Source organism: Pantherophis guttatus, chromosome 1, assembly GCF_059756535.1.
Source record: "Pantherophis guttatus breed Tessera chromosome 1, ASM5975653v1, whole genome shotgun sequence".
NCBI classification, from domain to species: Eukaryota; Metazoa; Chordata; class Lepidosauria; order Squamata; family Colubridae; genus Pantherophis; species Pantherophis guttatus.
The window spans coordinates 255,672,576-255,687,862 of NC_142063.1; the positions used below are offsets into that span (position 1 = coordinate 255,672,576).

The 15,287-nt window shown below is 35.5% G+C and overlaps 1 protein-coding gene across 8 annotated transcripts in view; it reads left to right on the top strand.

Moving 5' to 3' along the window:
- Positions 1–15,287, top strand: part of LAMA2 (laminin subunit alpha 2) — a 437,012-nt gene that overhangs the window by 254,141 nt on the left and 167,584 nt on the right. For all 8 annotated transcript variants that reach the window (XM_060692226.2, XM_060692227.2, XM_087882793.1 and 5 more), the window contains 3 exons: positions 2,045–2,131; positions 11,291–11,502; positions 14,769–14,875. In XM_060692226.2, coding sequence (XP_060548209.2) covers positions 2,045–2,131; positions 11,291–11,502; positions 14,769–14,875 — 406 coding nt within the window. The remainder of the gene's footprint in view (positions 1–2,044; positions 2,132–11,290; positions 11,503–14,768; positions 14,876–15,287) is intronic.

A 15,287-nucleotide genomic window follows, 5' to 3' on the forward strand; every position in this document is an offset into this window, starting at 1 on the left:
CAACTCTGTGTTATGCTTCTCCTCACAAAAATGGGACTATTTCTCTCCTTTCTCCTTTCCAGAATCTCTCACAATTTTTTTTGATAAACAGAATTATCATCTAGGGGGGCAGGCAAATCACCATTTTCAGTGGTGTGATTTTTCACACATTTTTGTTTTTAAGCAATCCTACAATTGATCCAGGAAGTCTCATGAGCTTATTTTTTGCAAGCAAGCAAACAATAACCAATTTGTCCCAATGACCAAAAAGAAGAGCTACTGCTCTTATGCCAGTGATGACTTAATTCATACAACCCAGGGTGTAGTTGGAATGCCCACAAAAATATTACTTTCTTCAGACTTAAAATACTCTTTTATATAATCCATCTGGGCTTTGGTTACTGGAAAATAAGTTCCATTAAATTTAATGACATTTCCCAAATAGATACACATTTATTTTCTTCTGCCAATCAAAAACTTTAGACTTCAGCAGAAAACACAATAATTAAAACCGCAGCTTGTATGGTTTCTTTTAATAATGGTTACCTGTCAATTCATAAGTCTTGTTAAAAAATCTCACTGAGGTCTTATAATGTTGCAGGTGTTAATTGTTAGTAGAAAAAAGACTGTTGCCATTCCTTGCTTATATTTATTGCACTGCTACAATCACATTAAACTAAGCTTTATCCTAAGGCTGCAAACCTACTGCTGAGTTGTTTGGAAATTTTAACATCTATGTAGTGCAAACAAATCTCAAAGTGAAATAAAAGGAAGAATAATTGAAGACTGATCTCTTTAAAATAGTAGAATGACAGATACCCTGTTGTTTCAAACTGCTTGTATCTTTCAGTGTGCCAGCAGATTACCACATTCCAGTGTGTCAATCAGATAAGGGAGGAAAAGAAATATAGAGGAAAAAGGGACTAGAAGGTAGAGTTCCACAGGGTAAAATGCCTCCAGAGATAATGAACTTATTACGGTATATATGTGTAAATGTCTGGATTCCCCAAAAGAAGCAACTTTGCTGCTGCTATAATATTTGTAAAAAGAGAGAGAGAAACATCAAATAAATCAATATAAAGCTCCATTTGTGATATATGCAACTTTTTGAAACTTCAGGCTAGAAGTGGTGGAAAAAACTCTAATATGGTAAGAATGATTAATGGACTTTGCAATCTGTTTCTGCTACTTGGGGGACAGTCCTTTTGAATTCAGCGAGATTTATTTTTTGAGGAAATATTTCTAGGATTACCTGATGATATATTGAAATGATTGGAAATGCCCTCCTGACTGTGAATAGAATTGCTTTATGGATAGTAACTAATTGGTACTGAAGGCCCTGTTAGCAGAATGAGAAAGATTGTGATCGTTGGCTAGTCCCACATCCTCATTCTTCCCCTGAAATCTGCTCCAAAGACTTGGAAGACTGCTCAAAATAGCACGGAAGGTTGCAGTCAGAAAACTGCATTCTCCCGTTCTAAGAACATCTTCTGCCAACAGAAAGTCAACAAGTCGATATTGCCTTGAGGCAAGCTTATAGTAAGATGTTAGATGCTAGTTATTTAGTCAGTTGATCTCTGCAATTACATGCTGTTAGATAAAGTCCTTTAAAAAGCAGCATGATTCTCAACTTACTTTTCTCTTCAGTGCAGGAGTGTGTTTTATCTGTTTATGTAAACTGGGATTATTGAACATCCCCATCAATTGTCCTTCAGCTGCAGTGAACTTTCACTTGGGAATCTAATGTTGTCAGGCCTTGGGGGCTCAGACAAACAGCTGTACATTCCTTCTTTTTAAAATGGAGTAGAGTCTCATTGATAGACCAGAGGCCCATAACAACATGTCATTTGGATGCTGCCATCCGTTTGAGCTATATCCAGTGTCGGCAGAAATAGCTCCGCTGGCTGGAGCCAAACCCTAAGCCCTGTGTGTGAGACCAGACAGACTTTCCCCTTGCTCTGTTTTGAAAGCAGCGTTCTTAGAAAACAACAGTAGTTATGCTGCTAACGAATTTCTTTCTATGCTTTTTCCCTAACCTGGTTCTTGCTCTCCACCACCAACAAAGTTTCAGCCCCACGTGTCATTTGGACCAAACTCATGGATTTATTTGTGATGGATGTCCCCCTGGGTATGCTGGCTTACGCTGTGAAAGGTAAGAAAGTTTTGCATGCTTTTGAATTTAATTTAATTTTTTGCATCTAAGAATGCTCCATCTTTTTTTTTTTTAAAGCCTAATGTCTTTTCATATTAATGTACCCGTCTTTAAAGACCAACGTATAGTAGTACCCCATAATTGCAATAGAGTATCACTGGCATGCAGGAATCCTATTTTAATGAGAAATTTTCTTCAGCTGCTTTATGAGCCAACAGGTATAATTTTCCAGATAAACATGAAGTATTACATCAAAGAACACTTTTCTCTCTTTTTTGTTGATTTTGCTGGGTTTTGAGAATGGTTTAATTGTTGTTATACTGCCTTCCAAATTTGTTTGGAATACCAAGAGTGTATTTAATCAATTATTCAGTGAGTTGCCATTTCATCTCCTCAGAATGAGCCAAACAATACAAGTGAGAAAGAAAGCGAGATTTATTTATCTTAATTATTTTTAATTGTGTGTTTTCGAACTTATTAGCTTTGGATTCTTTAAAATGGTTATTCAGTATCTGAAAACAGGATTGTTGATACTGTCTCAATGTTACAAATATTTCATAAGTATTCCACCCACCCACCCACCCGCCCGCCACTTTCTGGATGATAAAAATGAATGACTTCCCAAGTGAGTGAACAAAGACAAATGTAGACATTTGGCAGTCAATGAGGAAAACTGTTCATCTTCACTTTGTTCTCTTTTTTTGCTCTTTCCTTGAAGTGGGTTGAGTGAAATGTTTTTAAAATTGTGACAATTAAAAGTCAATAAAAGACGGGCATGATTCAAAGGGGGAGCATGAATTGGAGACAGTTTCCTCTTTCTAGCTTTCTGTCCTATATTTTAAAGTCCCATATTTTTGTTGTGAATGCTCTGTTGAGTCATAGCTGATTCCTGGTGACTGGTCTCCAAGATACTCTGTCTCTCAGCTCATTATGCAATTCTTGTGCAGGTGTATTTTTGGGGCTTCCAGCACTCCATCTATTTTGGCTCTGCAGGCTCCCTGGAGACCCAATGGGGGAGAGGAGTACCACATTAGAGATGGCTATTGGACTGATAGCAAACCCCACCTCCCCCCTGCACTCCTGGCTTCTCTCCACCCATTTTTAATCTCATATTACTATACCTTCATTGTTTATGTCATTATTTATCTTTATTGTTTCATTATTTTGGTACTATTATGTTTACTATTCATTTCTCTGTTTTTATTGTTGTAAGCCGCCCAGGCAGGGGTGAAATCCAGCAGGTTCTGACAGGTTCTGGAGAACCGGTAGCAGAAATTTTGAATAGTTCGGAGAACCAGCAAATGCCACCACTGGCTAGCCCCAGAATGGGGTGGGAATGGGAATTTTGCAGTATCCTTCCCCTGCCACGCCCACCAAGCCACACCCACCAAGCCACACCACACCCACCAAGCCACGCCCACAGAACCGATAGTAAAAAAAAATGGATTTCACCATTGCGCCCAGGGTAGTCCGTCAGCAAGATGGGCGGCAAATAAATTCAACAAATAAAAAATAAATATTCACTTTATGTCTTTTAGATGCTTCTTCTCCTTTCACTACTTTACCCAGTACTGTAACATCATATTTTTCATAGATGCATCAGCCCTCTTGATGTTTCCCTAGTTTTAGTTTCATGATACTTGCTTCCCATGAACATTCTGTCTTGATGTCTTCTAGTGCTGAAGATAGGTTCTCTCGGTTTCCCAAGGAATGTGAAGCAGCTTTCTCCAGCACTATATCTGAAAGGAGACAATCTTCTTCTTGCTATTGTGCAGAGTCCATCCATGTATCTGTATTTTATAATAGGAATATAATTGAATTGGCTAGCCTAACTTTTTTTTGACTGAAATGCCTCCATCTTTCAAGAATTTGTCTAGGCCCTTCAATACTTTTTTGACCATTGCTATTCTTGTCTCAATCTTTTTTACATATTCATCCTCTTCATCAATTGTGGAGCCTAGGTAATTATAACTGACAACTACTTCTTTCATTGTTTACTGTCAATGTAATGTACTTGTTGATGTAATTTTAGTTTTCTTCATGTTCAGTAAAAGCCCTGTCTTTAATAGCTTGTTTTACTTCTAGTATGCTTGTTCTTAAGTCTTCTTCAGTTTCTACAGCCAACATAGTATCTACATCAGAGGTGGGTTTCAGCAGGTTCTGACCAGTTTTGGAGAACCAGTAGCAGAAAATTTGAGTAGTTCAGAGAACTGGTAAATACCACCTCTGACTGGCCCCACCCCCATCTATGATCTGCCTCCTGAGTCCCAACTGATCGGGAAGAAATGGGGATTTTGCAGTAACCTTCCCCTGGAGTGGGGAGGGAATGGAGATTTTACAGTATCCTTCCCCTCGAGTGGGGTGAGAATGGAGATTTTACAGTATCCTTCCCCTGCCATGCCCATCAAGCCACACCCACAGAACCGGTAGTAAAAACTTTTGAAATCCACCATTGATCTACATATCTCTTATCTACACTTCTTCTACCAATTTCAACCCCAAGTTTTAATTTTTCTATCCTTGCAATTTATATTATGTATTCCGAAGTATAGATTGAACAGGTATAGTGAGAGAATACAGCCCTCTTTTTGATGGTAAATATTTTCTGATGGTAAAACTTTTTAGTTACTAAATATGGCTTCCTAATTATTGCAGAAATTTCATAACTGAAGAATCAAAAGCTGGGATATGCCTTTGTTTTGAAAGGCTTCCTAAATCTTGAATCATCAACACAATCAAAAGCTTTAAAGTAGTCTGTCAAACCGAAGTAGTGTTCTTTTTAATACTCTGTTACTATTTCAATCAACCATCTAATATTAGCTATAAGTTCTCATGTTCCCCTGTTATTTCTGACACCTGCTTGTTCTGTTGCACTTTTCTCTCCATATAGGGCTTTAAACTCTTTTGCAGAATTTCCAAAAGAATCTTGCTAGCATGTGCTATTAAGACTATGGTCTTATAATTGGGATATATCCCTTTACGTCTAATTATTTTAGGGATGGGGATGTAACATGGATATTTTCTACTTTGAGCCATATTTCTTTTTTTTCCCATACTTTTGACAGAGGACTATAAAGATCCATTAACCTACTTAAAGAGCTATACATTTATAAAAAACTATGCTGTCCCACAGAGTTCACCATATCCTTCTGACACTACTTCTCATGCTCTGTAACTGCTTATTGGTCAGAGATATCCACATTATGTTAAGATTAACCTTCATACCTGCAAATCATTCCGTTATCTATCTCTGATTTCCCTGGTTTCTCAAGCAAAGGCATAAGGAAAGTCCCATGTAATTAACTTAAAACTTCGTTCCCTTTAGTATTTTTGCTCAACCTTGTTTCTTCAAGCTTGTTTTTCCTGAATTAATTCTTTTAAAGAAATATTGTTTTGCTTCATTAATTTTCAGATTTCTACTTCTTGTTGGATCACAGAATCTGTTCTTTGCTGCAAATTATTCAAGGCATAGCTTTACAAATATACATACATACAAACATTTTCTTCTGCTACATCCTAAGTATAACATTACAAACATTCTGTATACTTTACAGTATACATTACATACATTATCCATCTTGCCCTACTCTTTCCTCAGTGCTGAACCATTTGCCAAGCATTTGATTCATTCTCGTAATATTTTATTTGCATCATATATCATTCTAATTACACTGGCCAACCGACTTTCAGAAAAATGTTCCATAATTCAAATCTATTCACTTTTTCATATACTTTCTCCAAATCGACAAGCATAAAATAATCTACACAACCCCTGCCTGGCTAAAGCTACCCTTTTCAAGTTTTGCCAATATCTTCTCGTTGCATTCTCTCATCATTGTCTTCTCTCATTCTTTTGATTCTTTTGATTAAAATTATGCCAAAAATTTCCTAAGCACATTTAGCAAACTAATTTCCCTGTCAATCTGCATTCTTTCTTCCTACCTTTTCTTTTGTACAGCAGAACAATGACAGAATCTTCTGAATGTCAGATAGAGATGCACACATCAAACATTAAACATGTTGTGCAACCACTTCTTAAGCAAACCACATTGATATTTTAACAGTTATACCATCTATGCCTGCAACTTTACTGTTTTCCAAGATCATTCCAGCATTTATGATTTTGAGGGCATCGGGGTTTTTTCCTTGACATTAACATTTGTAAAACTTGTTTCAGGTCTTCAACATATTGTCATCATTCTCATGCATTTTTTTTAAAAAAAAATACTCCTTCCAGCATTGTGTCATTTCAATTTCATCATAAATTCTTTCTTCACATTTATTTTTGATTCTCTTCGCTGTAGTAAAATCTTCTTTTTTGGACCTTAGTCTTGCTTCCAAATAATTTTATATTTCTATCAAAATTGTTTTACATCTTCTCTCTTTTAATTGTTCTTTGCTATAGTTCTTTGCAACTATCTTTTTATCCGTATATACATTATGCACCATCTTTTATTATTTCTTGCAACAATCGTTCTCTTATGTGCATTGCTTTCTCATCCAAAGTTTTTTTCATTCTGCCCTGTATTCTTTTTCATACTTCTCATCAGTCTAATTCCACAGTTCCTATAAAACTGGCTTATAAGGAGAAAGATCAGGACATGCGTAGAATCTCTACAAATATTAAAATGGTAAATCACTATTTTTTTTTAAAGGACATAAAAATGGATCTACCTAGGACAGTGTTTCTTAACCTTGGCAGCTTTAAGATGCGTGGACTTCAACTTCCAGAATTCTCCAGTCAGCATGAAGAACTGAAATCCACGCATCTTAAAGCTACCAGGGTTGAGAAACATTGCACTAGAATACCTGCTTCAGTATATGAAATTTGAGGAATTGCAATTCATGTAAAGAAGTACAAACAAATATAGAATGTTTCTTCAGTCTAACAGTAAGGAGGAAATTTTTAGAAAGTTCTAAATATTCAGTTGGCCATATGCTACCCTTCATTAACAAGAAACCTGGGAACTGAATCAAAAGATTCAGCATTTACAGAAAGTCTATATTGTGCTATATCTGGCCTAATCCATCTGCCACAAGAAGGGCTTACATATTCATTCACTTATCACTGTTACTGTCACTTCTGAATGCTATTTCTGTCTCTCTTTCCTCTCTGCTGGCCTCTCTCAAACCTGAGAGACGTGAAGCTAATAAATGTTAGAACCAAATCAGCTGAAAAGTACTTACTTACAAGTTGATCAACGTGGAGGTCACTGCAATTTCCATCTGCAAGTACCATCCATGGAAAGCAAGAAACGGCTCTGCTTTTTTTTAATGGTTACAAATTGCCTAAAAATGCTCAAGGCACTTGCATTTGTGTATATTTAGAAAGCCTTCTATAGAAGCTATTAAATGAGAGTGAGTAATCACTTCAGAATTTGCATGGAATCTCTTCGTGTTTTAGCATGCCAGTGCTCCTCTGTCATGTGTAGCTATTAAACTAACTAATTTAGAAATTATCATGAAGTGTTCTTCATTAATTTTGCCTTGGAACCACAATGATTCCTCTTCAGTGCTTGAACTGACTTTATGAGTGTGACTTTTTCAAGTGTTTTTTTTTTCCCCCTTGCCAAATCTTTATACATTACTGGGCTACATTTATATGTGTTTATCCAGAGTGACAATTGCCCATTTCTTCTTCTGCTGCTGCTTCATCTTTTCTTTTTCTTTACCCTTTAAAAAAAGGGCCATCATTTCATATTCCAGATGTCCTTTTATGTTCTGTAACTATTTCCTCGCTGTATCCTAAGTTGATATCATTTCTCCTTTGGTAAATGTGGAACGTTTCTGCCTTTGTTGCCATCCTTTTCTCTCAATGGTCTCCTTATTACTTTCATGTTTATACCCTACTTGTACTTGAGGTATTGTCTCTCTCTGTGGGTTTCTCTTTTTCCCTCCTTTCTTCTCTCCATCCCTTTGCTCTAATTAAGTTCTCATGTCTCATCAAGAACATCTGAGGTGTTATAGTTGAGCTGGAGATGAATGGGCCAACGCATGTTCAGCAAAGGTTGAGATTTTTGAATTTAGAAGCTCTCAAAGATAACTAGCAGGAATTTATTTCAGGGAAGAATCAGAAACCACTGACATGATTTTATTTTAATGTAAGGAAAACAAGAAACTTTCAGAAATTTCCAAAGCAGGAAAAGTTAGCAGAAAATGGAGAAAAACATGGAAGTGACTATGGTACAGGTAGTCCTTGACTTAAGGCCAGAATTGAGGCCAGAATTATGTTGGCTAATTGTGCCAGTCGTTAAGCAGGTAATCATGTGACCAACCCAATTTTATGAAATTATTTTTGCGGCAGTCAAAGCAAATGTTATGGTTGTTAAGTGAAACTATTGTCCACAATGGGCTTTTTTTTTTTTTTACTAGAAAATGGAAACAAACACCAGTTTCTGGCAAAAAAAAAGTCCTGTAAATCACAGCCATACAACCGCAGGACACTGCAAATGGCTGTAAACTAGCCAACACTGCAGGCTAGTTGCTGAGTGCTCAAAATTCAATCATGTGACCACTGGGGGAGCAGACATCAGAAGTTCAAATCTAGGTCATATCTTTGGTTGTACTTGGGCAGGTGTCCATTAAAACTTCAAATGGTCATCAAGTGACCGGTCACTAAGCAAAAATTACAAACAAAATATTGTTGTGGACTCTTTATAAAAAAATTTAAAAAACTTTGCAGTGGGTCTATATTTACACTTTGAAATTATTATCCCCTATTTTCCAAAGCATTGGAAGGCAAGACAAGAGTCAATGGATGGAAACTAATTAAGGAGAGAAGCAATCTAGAACTAAGGAGAAGCTTCCTAACAATGAGAACAATTAACTAGTGGAACATCTTGCCTTCAGAAGTTGTGGGTGCTTCATAATTGGAGGCTTTTAAGAAAAGACTGTCTGAAATGGTATATGGTCTCCTACTTGAGCAGGAGTTGGACTTGAAAATCTCCAAGGTCTCTTCCAACTCTATTATTCTGTACTTTATATTCTTTTTCCGCCTAGATTTGAGTAAACCCACTCTGACTCAAAGCTGCTTTGTGAAGTAATACAACTCTCTCGTTTCTAAGAGTGAAGCAGACATTTTGCTTCTCTCTGATCTTCACAGGAGCAATCTTAGAGGCCTTTTCTGGTATTTACAAAATCTAGAAGAGGCCTCTAAAGGAGTCTAAAAGTGTGTAAAACAAATGCAAAGAACTTCCTTAAGGGAAACTGAGTTGCAACTTGCATCACCTTTTAGGCTCAAAATGCCTGACAGGTCTACATCCAAGAATCCTTGCTTAAATTTATTTTCTATAGCTTTTCTTAAGCTGCAGTGTTCAAAAAAGCAAGCACAGTTGGATCTTGCTGCTCTTTAGAAATGACTACTGTTCAATTATTTCAGAAATCATCATATGCAGCTCAATAATTTCCTTTCATTCATGTGGAATAATTATTATTTCCCAAGTATCCTTTCTGAATAGATTAATCGGATTCTTTGTGAATTAATACAGAGTGATTTAACCTAAAAGTCACAATATGAACTTTAGAAAGGGAATGACTTTATAGTTGTCAGAGGAAATCAGTACTTTCTAGTAGATTAGGATTGCTCTTGATATAACTGATGCTAAAAACCTAGAAAAATATGAACAATGTCTTTTTATAACTATATCTACATTTTCCTTCTAAATTCCTGTGTTTTTTTTCTCTCCTCATAAGCATCCTGATAACAGTACCCTATTTTTCCTGCTAATATCATATACTTCATTTTCTACATGAATTTCTTTTCTATGAATGTTGGCATAGTAGATGAAAAGGAAAATAAAATGGTGGTTAGTAAAGTATGTCTTTAGTTAGGCAGGATAGATTAGAGGGTTTGAAATGCTGAGAGGTAAGGAGAACCTAACAACTGTAACGCCTCCACTTCCCAAGTTGAACTGGAAGATATCAAAGTAGAGTCTTCTGTTAGGAGAATTTGCTTGAATGGAATGCTTGAATAGGCATATATAGACCTATTGGTAGAATGCCAAGAGAAAAAAAGTTTGTATTAAATTTAGGTAGCAGAGTGCCAAAGAGCAATATAAGTGGATTGTCATTTGTTGAAGAATGAGTTGCGACTAGAAGTTCATGCATTCCACACATCCTTGGGGTGCTGTTATTATAATAGGCTTTGAAAAAAAATTGCTGGCATTATCAGATGAAAGAAAAAGGCTAACGGAAAAAGAAAAAAAATGTAACAAAACTAGATAAGCAAAGAGAATAATGAGTATTAATTGGAGGAATCTGCATTATTTCAATATACTTCCAGCAATCATATTGCATTGGCCACATGGGAACCTTTGTTCTATGCTTCTATGTAATTTAAGAACAAAAGAAGCAGACTAAGGCTCTAAACATAAGATTTGAGTTTCTAACTGTGTGTTGTTATATATTACCAGTCATGGAGACTATAGTCTTATGCAGCCATTTGTCTTCTGCCCTATCAACCTTCTTTGAAACTGATCACTGAACAGGATTCATATGACCTGGTCATTAACATTTTCCTCTATCCTTCTAAACATTATAGATATGCTCATTTTATGGTAGGAGTCCAAAGAAAATTTTAGCTACTATCCTAAACATATTCAGAGTAAGGCATTGGATTTGCATACATGTATAATTCAGAAACAGTCTTTATTATGGCTAGAGATATAGATTTATTATGCATATACTCTACTTCCTTGTCATTTTGCAAAGTTTATTAGGTTCCATCTTAAACAGGGATTTTTATGTTGAGGAGGAGAATAGCAGTTTTCTAAGTAAGTTATGGTATTGTGCCCTTGTAGGTGGTACCTTGTAGGTGGTACCTAGGTGGTGTCACATAAACTTCAATGCAAAGATGGTATTTCTGACTGTGATTTTGTTCATCTTTAATTCTTATGGCATAGCCCCTTCTTATTTTCCTCCTTCCACATTATTATCTAACGCAAAGCATAGCTGGCAGTATTTCACCTGGTAATTTTGCTACTATAGTCTGTTATTGTTATTGTTGTTGTTTGTTTGTTTTGTTTTGTTTTTAAATGAGGAATATCCAGAGTATCCAAATCAAGCTATTTTTAGTGCTTCCTAAGGGCCACAAAACTGTAATCATTGTTTTATACCAACAGGCCGAAGTAAATGCTTGAACTGATCTGTCTGTCGCCCTAGGTGTGCAGAAGGATATTTTGGACAACCTTCAAAACCAGGGGGATTGTGCCAGCCTTGCCAATGTAATGACAACCTTGACTTCTCCATTCCTGGCAGCTGTGACAGCTTGTCTGGAGCTTGTCTTAAATGTAAGCCAGGTACAACAGGCCAGTACTGTGAGAAGTGCGCTGACGGGTATTTCGGAGATGCTCTTGATGTAAAGAAATGTCAACGTAAGTCCTGGAAACTTGCTTTTTCTGTCAAAATGCATTCATTCCCTGTAGGCACATCTCATGAGTGTGTCAGACAGTACATGCATTTATTTGCATAGCATTACATAGAGTAAATCCATATTACACAAAGCAGGGCCATTCAGATTGTCTTGTTGGTTACACACACGCAATAGCATTTTAATAACCTAGTGGTCATGAATTGTTGGTTTGTTTACACAATACCATCCATATTTTTACAGATATGACCCTTACTCTTCTATTCCTCTGTACTTCAGTTTCAGTGAGTTTTTGACTTTCTTTCCATCATGGAGAATTATTATATCCAATTGTATATTATTCTTAGAGACCACAGTCTTTATTCCCCCTTTCATTATGGTACTGTGCTTTAATCCCTTTTTGGAAGTGCCCCCTGCAATAAGACAAAGGAACTAAAAACACAGATAAAACATTGTACATGAATATATGTTTGCACATTTATAAAAACTGATTACTTTCATTTTTAGAGAGTGTTTGGGAATGAATCACCCCTGTAAAATTAATCACAATTAAAGTATATCTTTGTGAGGAAGAAAGTGTGAAGTGTTCTGTTGTATGTCATGTTGTATGTCGGAGGTTGAGGAGGTGGGGTATCATAGTGTGAAACAAACATTGCTAAACCAGTTGGAAGCATAAAGTCACTAAGGCTACAAAAATAATTTAAACAATTTCTCTAATTATTGCAGTAGAGTAAAACTAGTATTTGAAGTGAGTACTTCCTTTCAAAGATTAGCATGACTTCTTTGGAAGTCATCCTAGGTTATTTAGGATAAACAAACTTAAGTATTGTTGCCAAATTTTTGACAGGGTGGATCCACTTCAGTGTTTTTAAGTGTTTTGCCAGGAAGTGAAAAAATTAATAATAATGCTAAAGGTTTTGCAGGGAACTGCATGAATTTACTATAGACGATGCAACAAAAATACTTAAAAATTACTTAAAACCAATCACATTCTAATGTATAAGAAGGTAGGATGAATTCAAATTTTAAAAAATAAGAAACTAGATGAAAATGAATTTGAAAAAATAAAGTACCACTTATCCTTACCTGAACTATAAATTTTGGCTAATCTATAAAAGGGCTAATCTATAAAAGGATTTAGGAGATAGCAGGAAATTCAGAGCAATTTGTTGATCACATGCTCTGAATAAATAGTTGGGAAGTTTTGTAACAGACAAAATGAGTATGACACTTCCCAACATGACTTCTATGAAACCAGTTCCTTTTTTCAGTTACCTTTTAAAGTTTTACATATTGTGGAAATAAATAGCAATAGCACTTAGACTTATATACCACTTCATAGTGCTTTTACAGCCCTCTCTAAGCAGTTTACAGAGTCAGTATATTGCCCACAACAATCTGGGTCCTCACTTTACCAACCTCTGAAGGATGGAAGGCTGAGTCAACCTTGAGCCAGTGAGATTTGAACTGCCGAACTGCAGCTAGCAGTCAGCTGAAGTAGCCTGCAGTGCTGCCCTGTAACCACTGCGCCACCTTGGCTCTAAATAAAGCCTGGAAAATAAAACAAAACCCTAGAGATACTCACCTCTGCCTATATTTGTTTCGGTGATATTCTCATCTGTCCATCGTTAAGTTTTCCCTTGATCATTTGTTGCAACCACAGCTGTTGTCTGAAGTTGATGATGTTTGAATCACAGTTGAAGTACTCAACATTTTTCACAGATTCAGATATATAAGGGTTTATTTTACAGATACAGATGTACAAGTAGTTTTAATTTTGCCGGTTGACTTATCCTTAGGTAATGTATGGTTTATCCATTTTTCATGGAACTTTGGTTAAAAATTCAGTGGTCATTGGCTTATTTGCAAATATATATGGAATATATGATAATTTAAACAAGTATTTAAACAAATATTGTCACATATACTCATAGATAAACCCATCAGGATAAGCCATACACAATTTGAGACATGTATTTTAGCATCTAAAATTCTCAAATTATTTATGACTCATGGTTAAATATGGAAGTCATGTTCATTTATATCAGTTCAACTAATCATCTACATCCAATCATAGATAAACATTTTATTTTTCATTGCTTTGAATTTCATAAGAAAAATGAATGATTTTTGATCTATAAATAAACTATAAATAATCTATATTTATAGATCTTTAAATGATCTATAAATAAACAATTGATTCCACATCCTGATTGATTGATAGATTGTGTTATCTGTAGAAAAAACTACTTTCCAGAGCAAATGTCAGTTTTTTAAGGGGATAATATATTTAGAGTTCATTTTAAGAAACCCCGTCTCTTATAATATGCATAAGCAACATTTGGAATGAGATGTTACTTGAAGCTAATAAGGAAGCACTTTATTCTGAGAACTAAATCTACTCAAGGGACAAAAAGTAAAGTGAAAAGGTCTTTAGTGAATGGTCATATATGTTCCATTTAATACTTAAATAATATTTTACAGTTTTTTGAACTGAAGAGGAAATCCATAGGTCAGGCCAGTGCAAACTGTCATTTTCCACCATGAATGTAAAGGTACTACACTAGCGTTTTTCAACTTCAGCAATTTTAAGATGTCTTAATTTCCAGAATTCCCCAACTATCATGCATAATGGTTGAAGAATTCTGGGAGCTGATGTACAAACATCTTACAAATTCTGACGTTGAAAAATGTATTTGAACTTTGGTATTATTTGACAGTTCCTCTTTTCTTTCACTCTAATTTAGGAAAAATAAGAATGTATGTTGAACTGGTTGCTTTATTAAACTGAGTAAACTATAAAGCCATCAAAGAGTCTGACACAAAAGATGTCATTAGTCTGCATATAGATCAGATTATTGACTTAATTTGACTACCAGTAAATGAAGATTTGTGTCTTTACGGGTTAGTTCTGCTTCTTCGGCTTTTAAAAGATGATAAATGACAGAAAACAATTTTCCTCTTTATTCCCTTGCTAGGTATTCTAAGAGTCTTTTACTTGTATAAGAACTATGGAGATTAGCTGGGTGACAGGCTGTAAATCATAAAGCAGGAATTGATTTTTAATTTATGAACATCCCCTGCTCCAGAAGTTGATCTTTTCTAGCCTTCTGTTCATTAGCGTAAGATAATTTAAAATGTTACAGGAGCTAGATGACTAAACTCTTGCAAAAGATTGCCAGCAAATGTTTTATGTATACAGTACGAAATGTATGTGTGCTATGGATGTTCATTATCGTCTCATTCCAACCTGTTCTTGTCTACCTCAAGCCTGCAGCTGCAATATCAATGGCTCATTTTCAGAAGTCTGTGACTCTAAGACTGGACAATGTCATTGCAAGCCCAATGTTCTGGGACGTCAGTGTAATCAGTGTAAGGTAAGACACCAGAATCTGATGCAGACTTAATTGTTCTGTTTTCCATCTTTTATGGAATAGAAGAACTTTTCTACATACATAAAATGCCACTGGTACTTTTACACATGGCAAGTTACATTGTGTTACTTTCTTTTCAGTCTTAAAATCTTAGTCTTCATTGTGTTTCTGGAACATTTCTGTTTGCTAAATAAATTATATAAAATCTATCCACTTTTAGAATCTAAAACAAAATAAATATATCATGATTATTTTATCTGTGCTCTCAAAAGGGCGAGGAATAATTTTTGTTAAAAATATTGACATAAGAGTTTACTTGTTTTTTAAAACGTTCAAGTAGCTGAACGGGCAGATATATTTTTCTCTGTGGTGTGATAAAAATACCTTTTCTGTTTTTTCTGAGATGGAATACCAT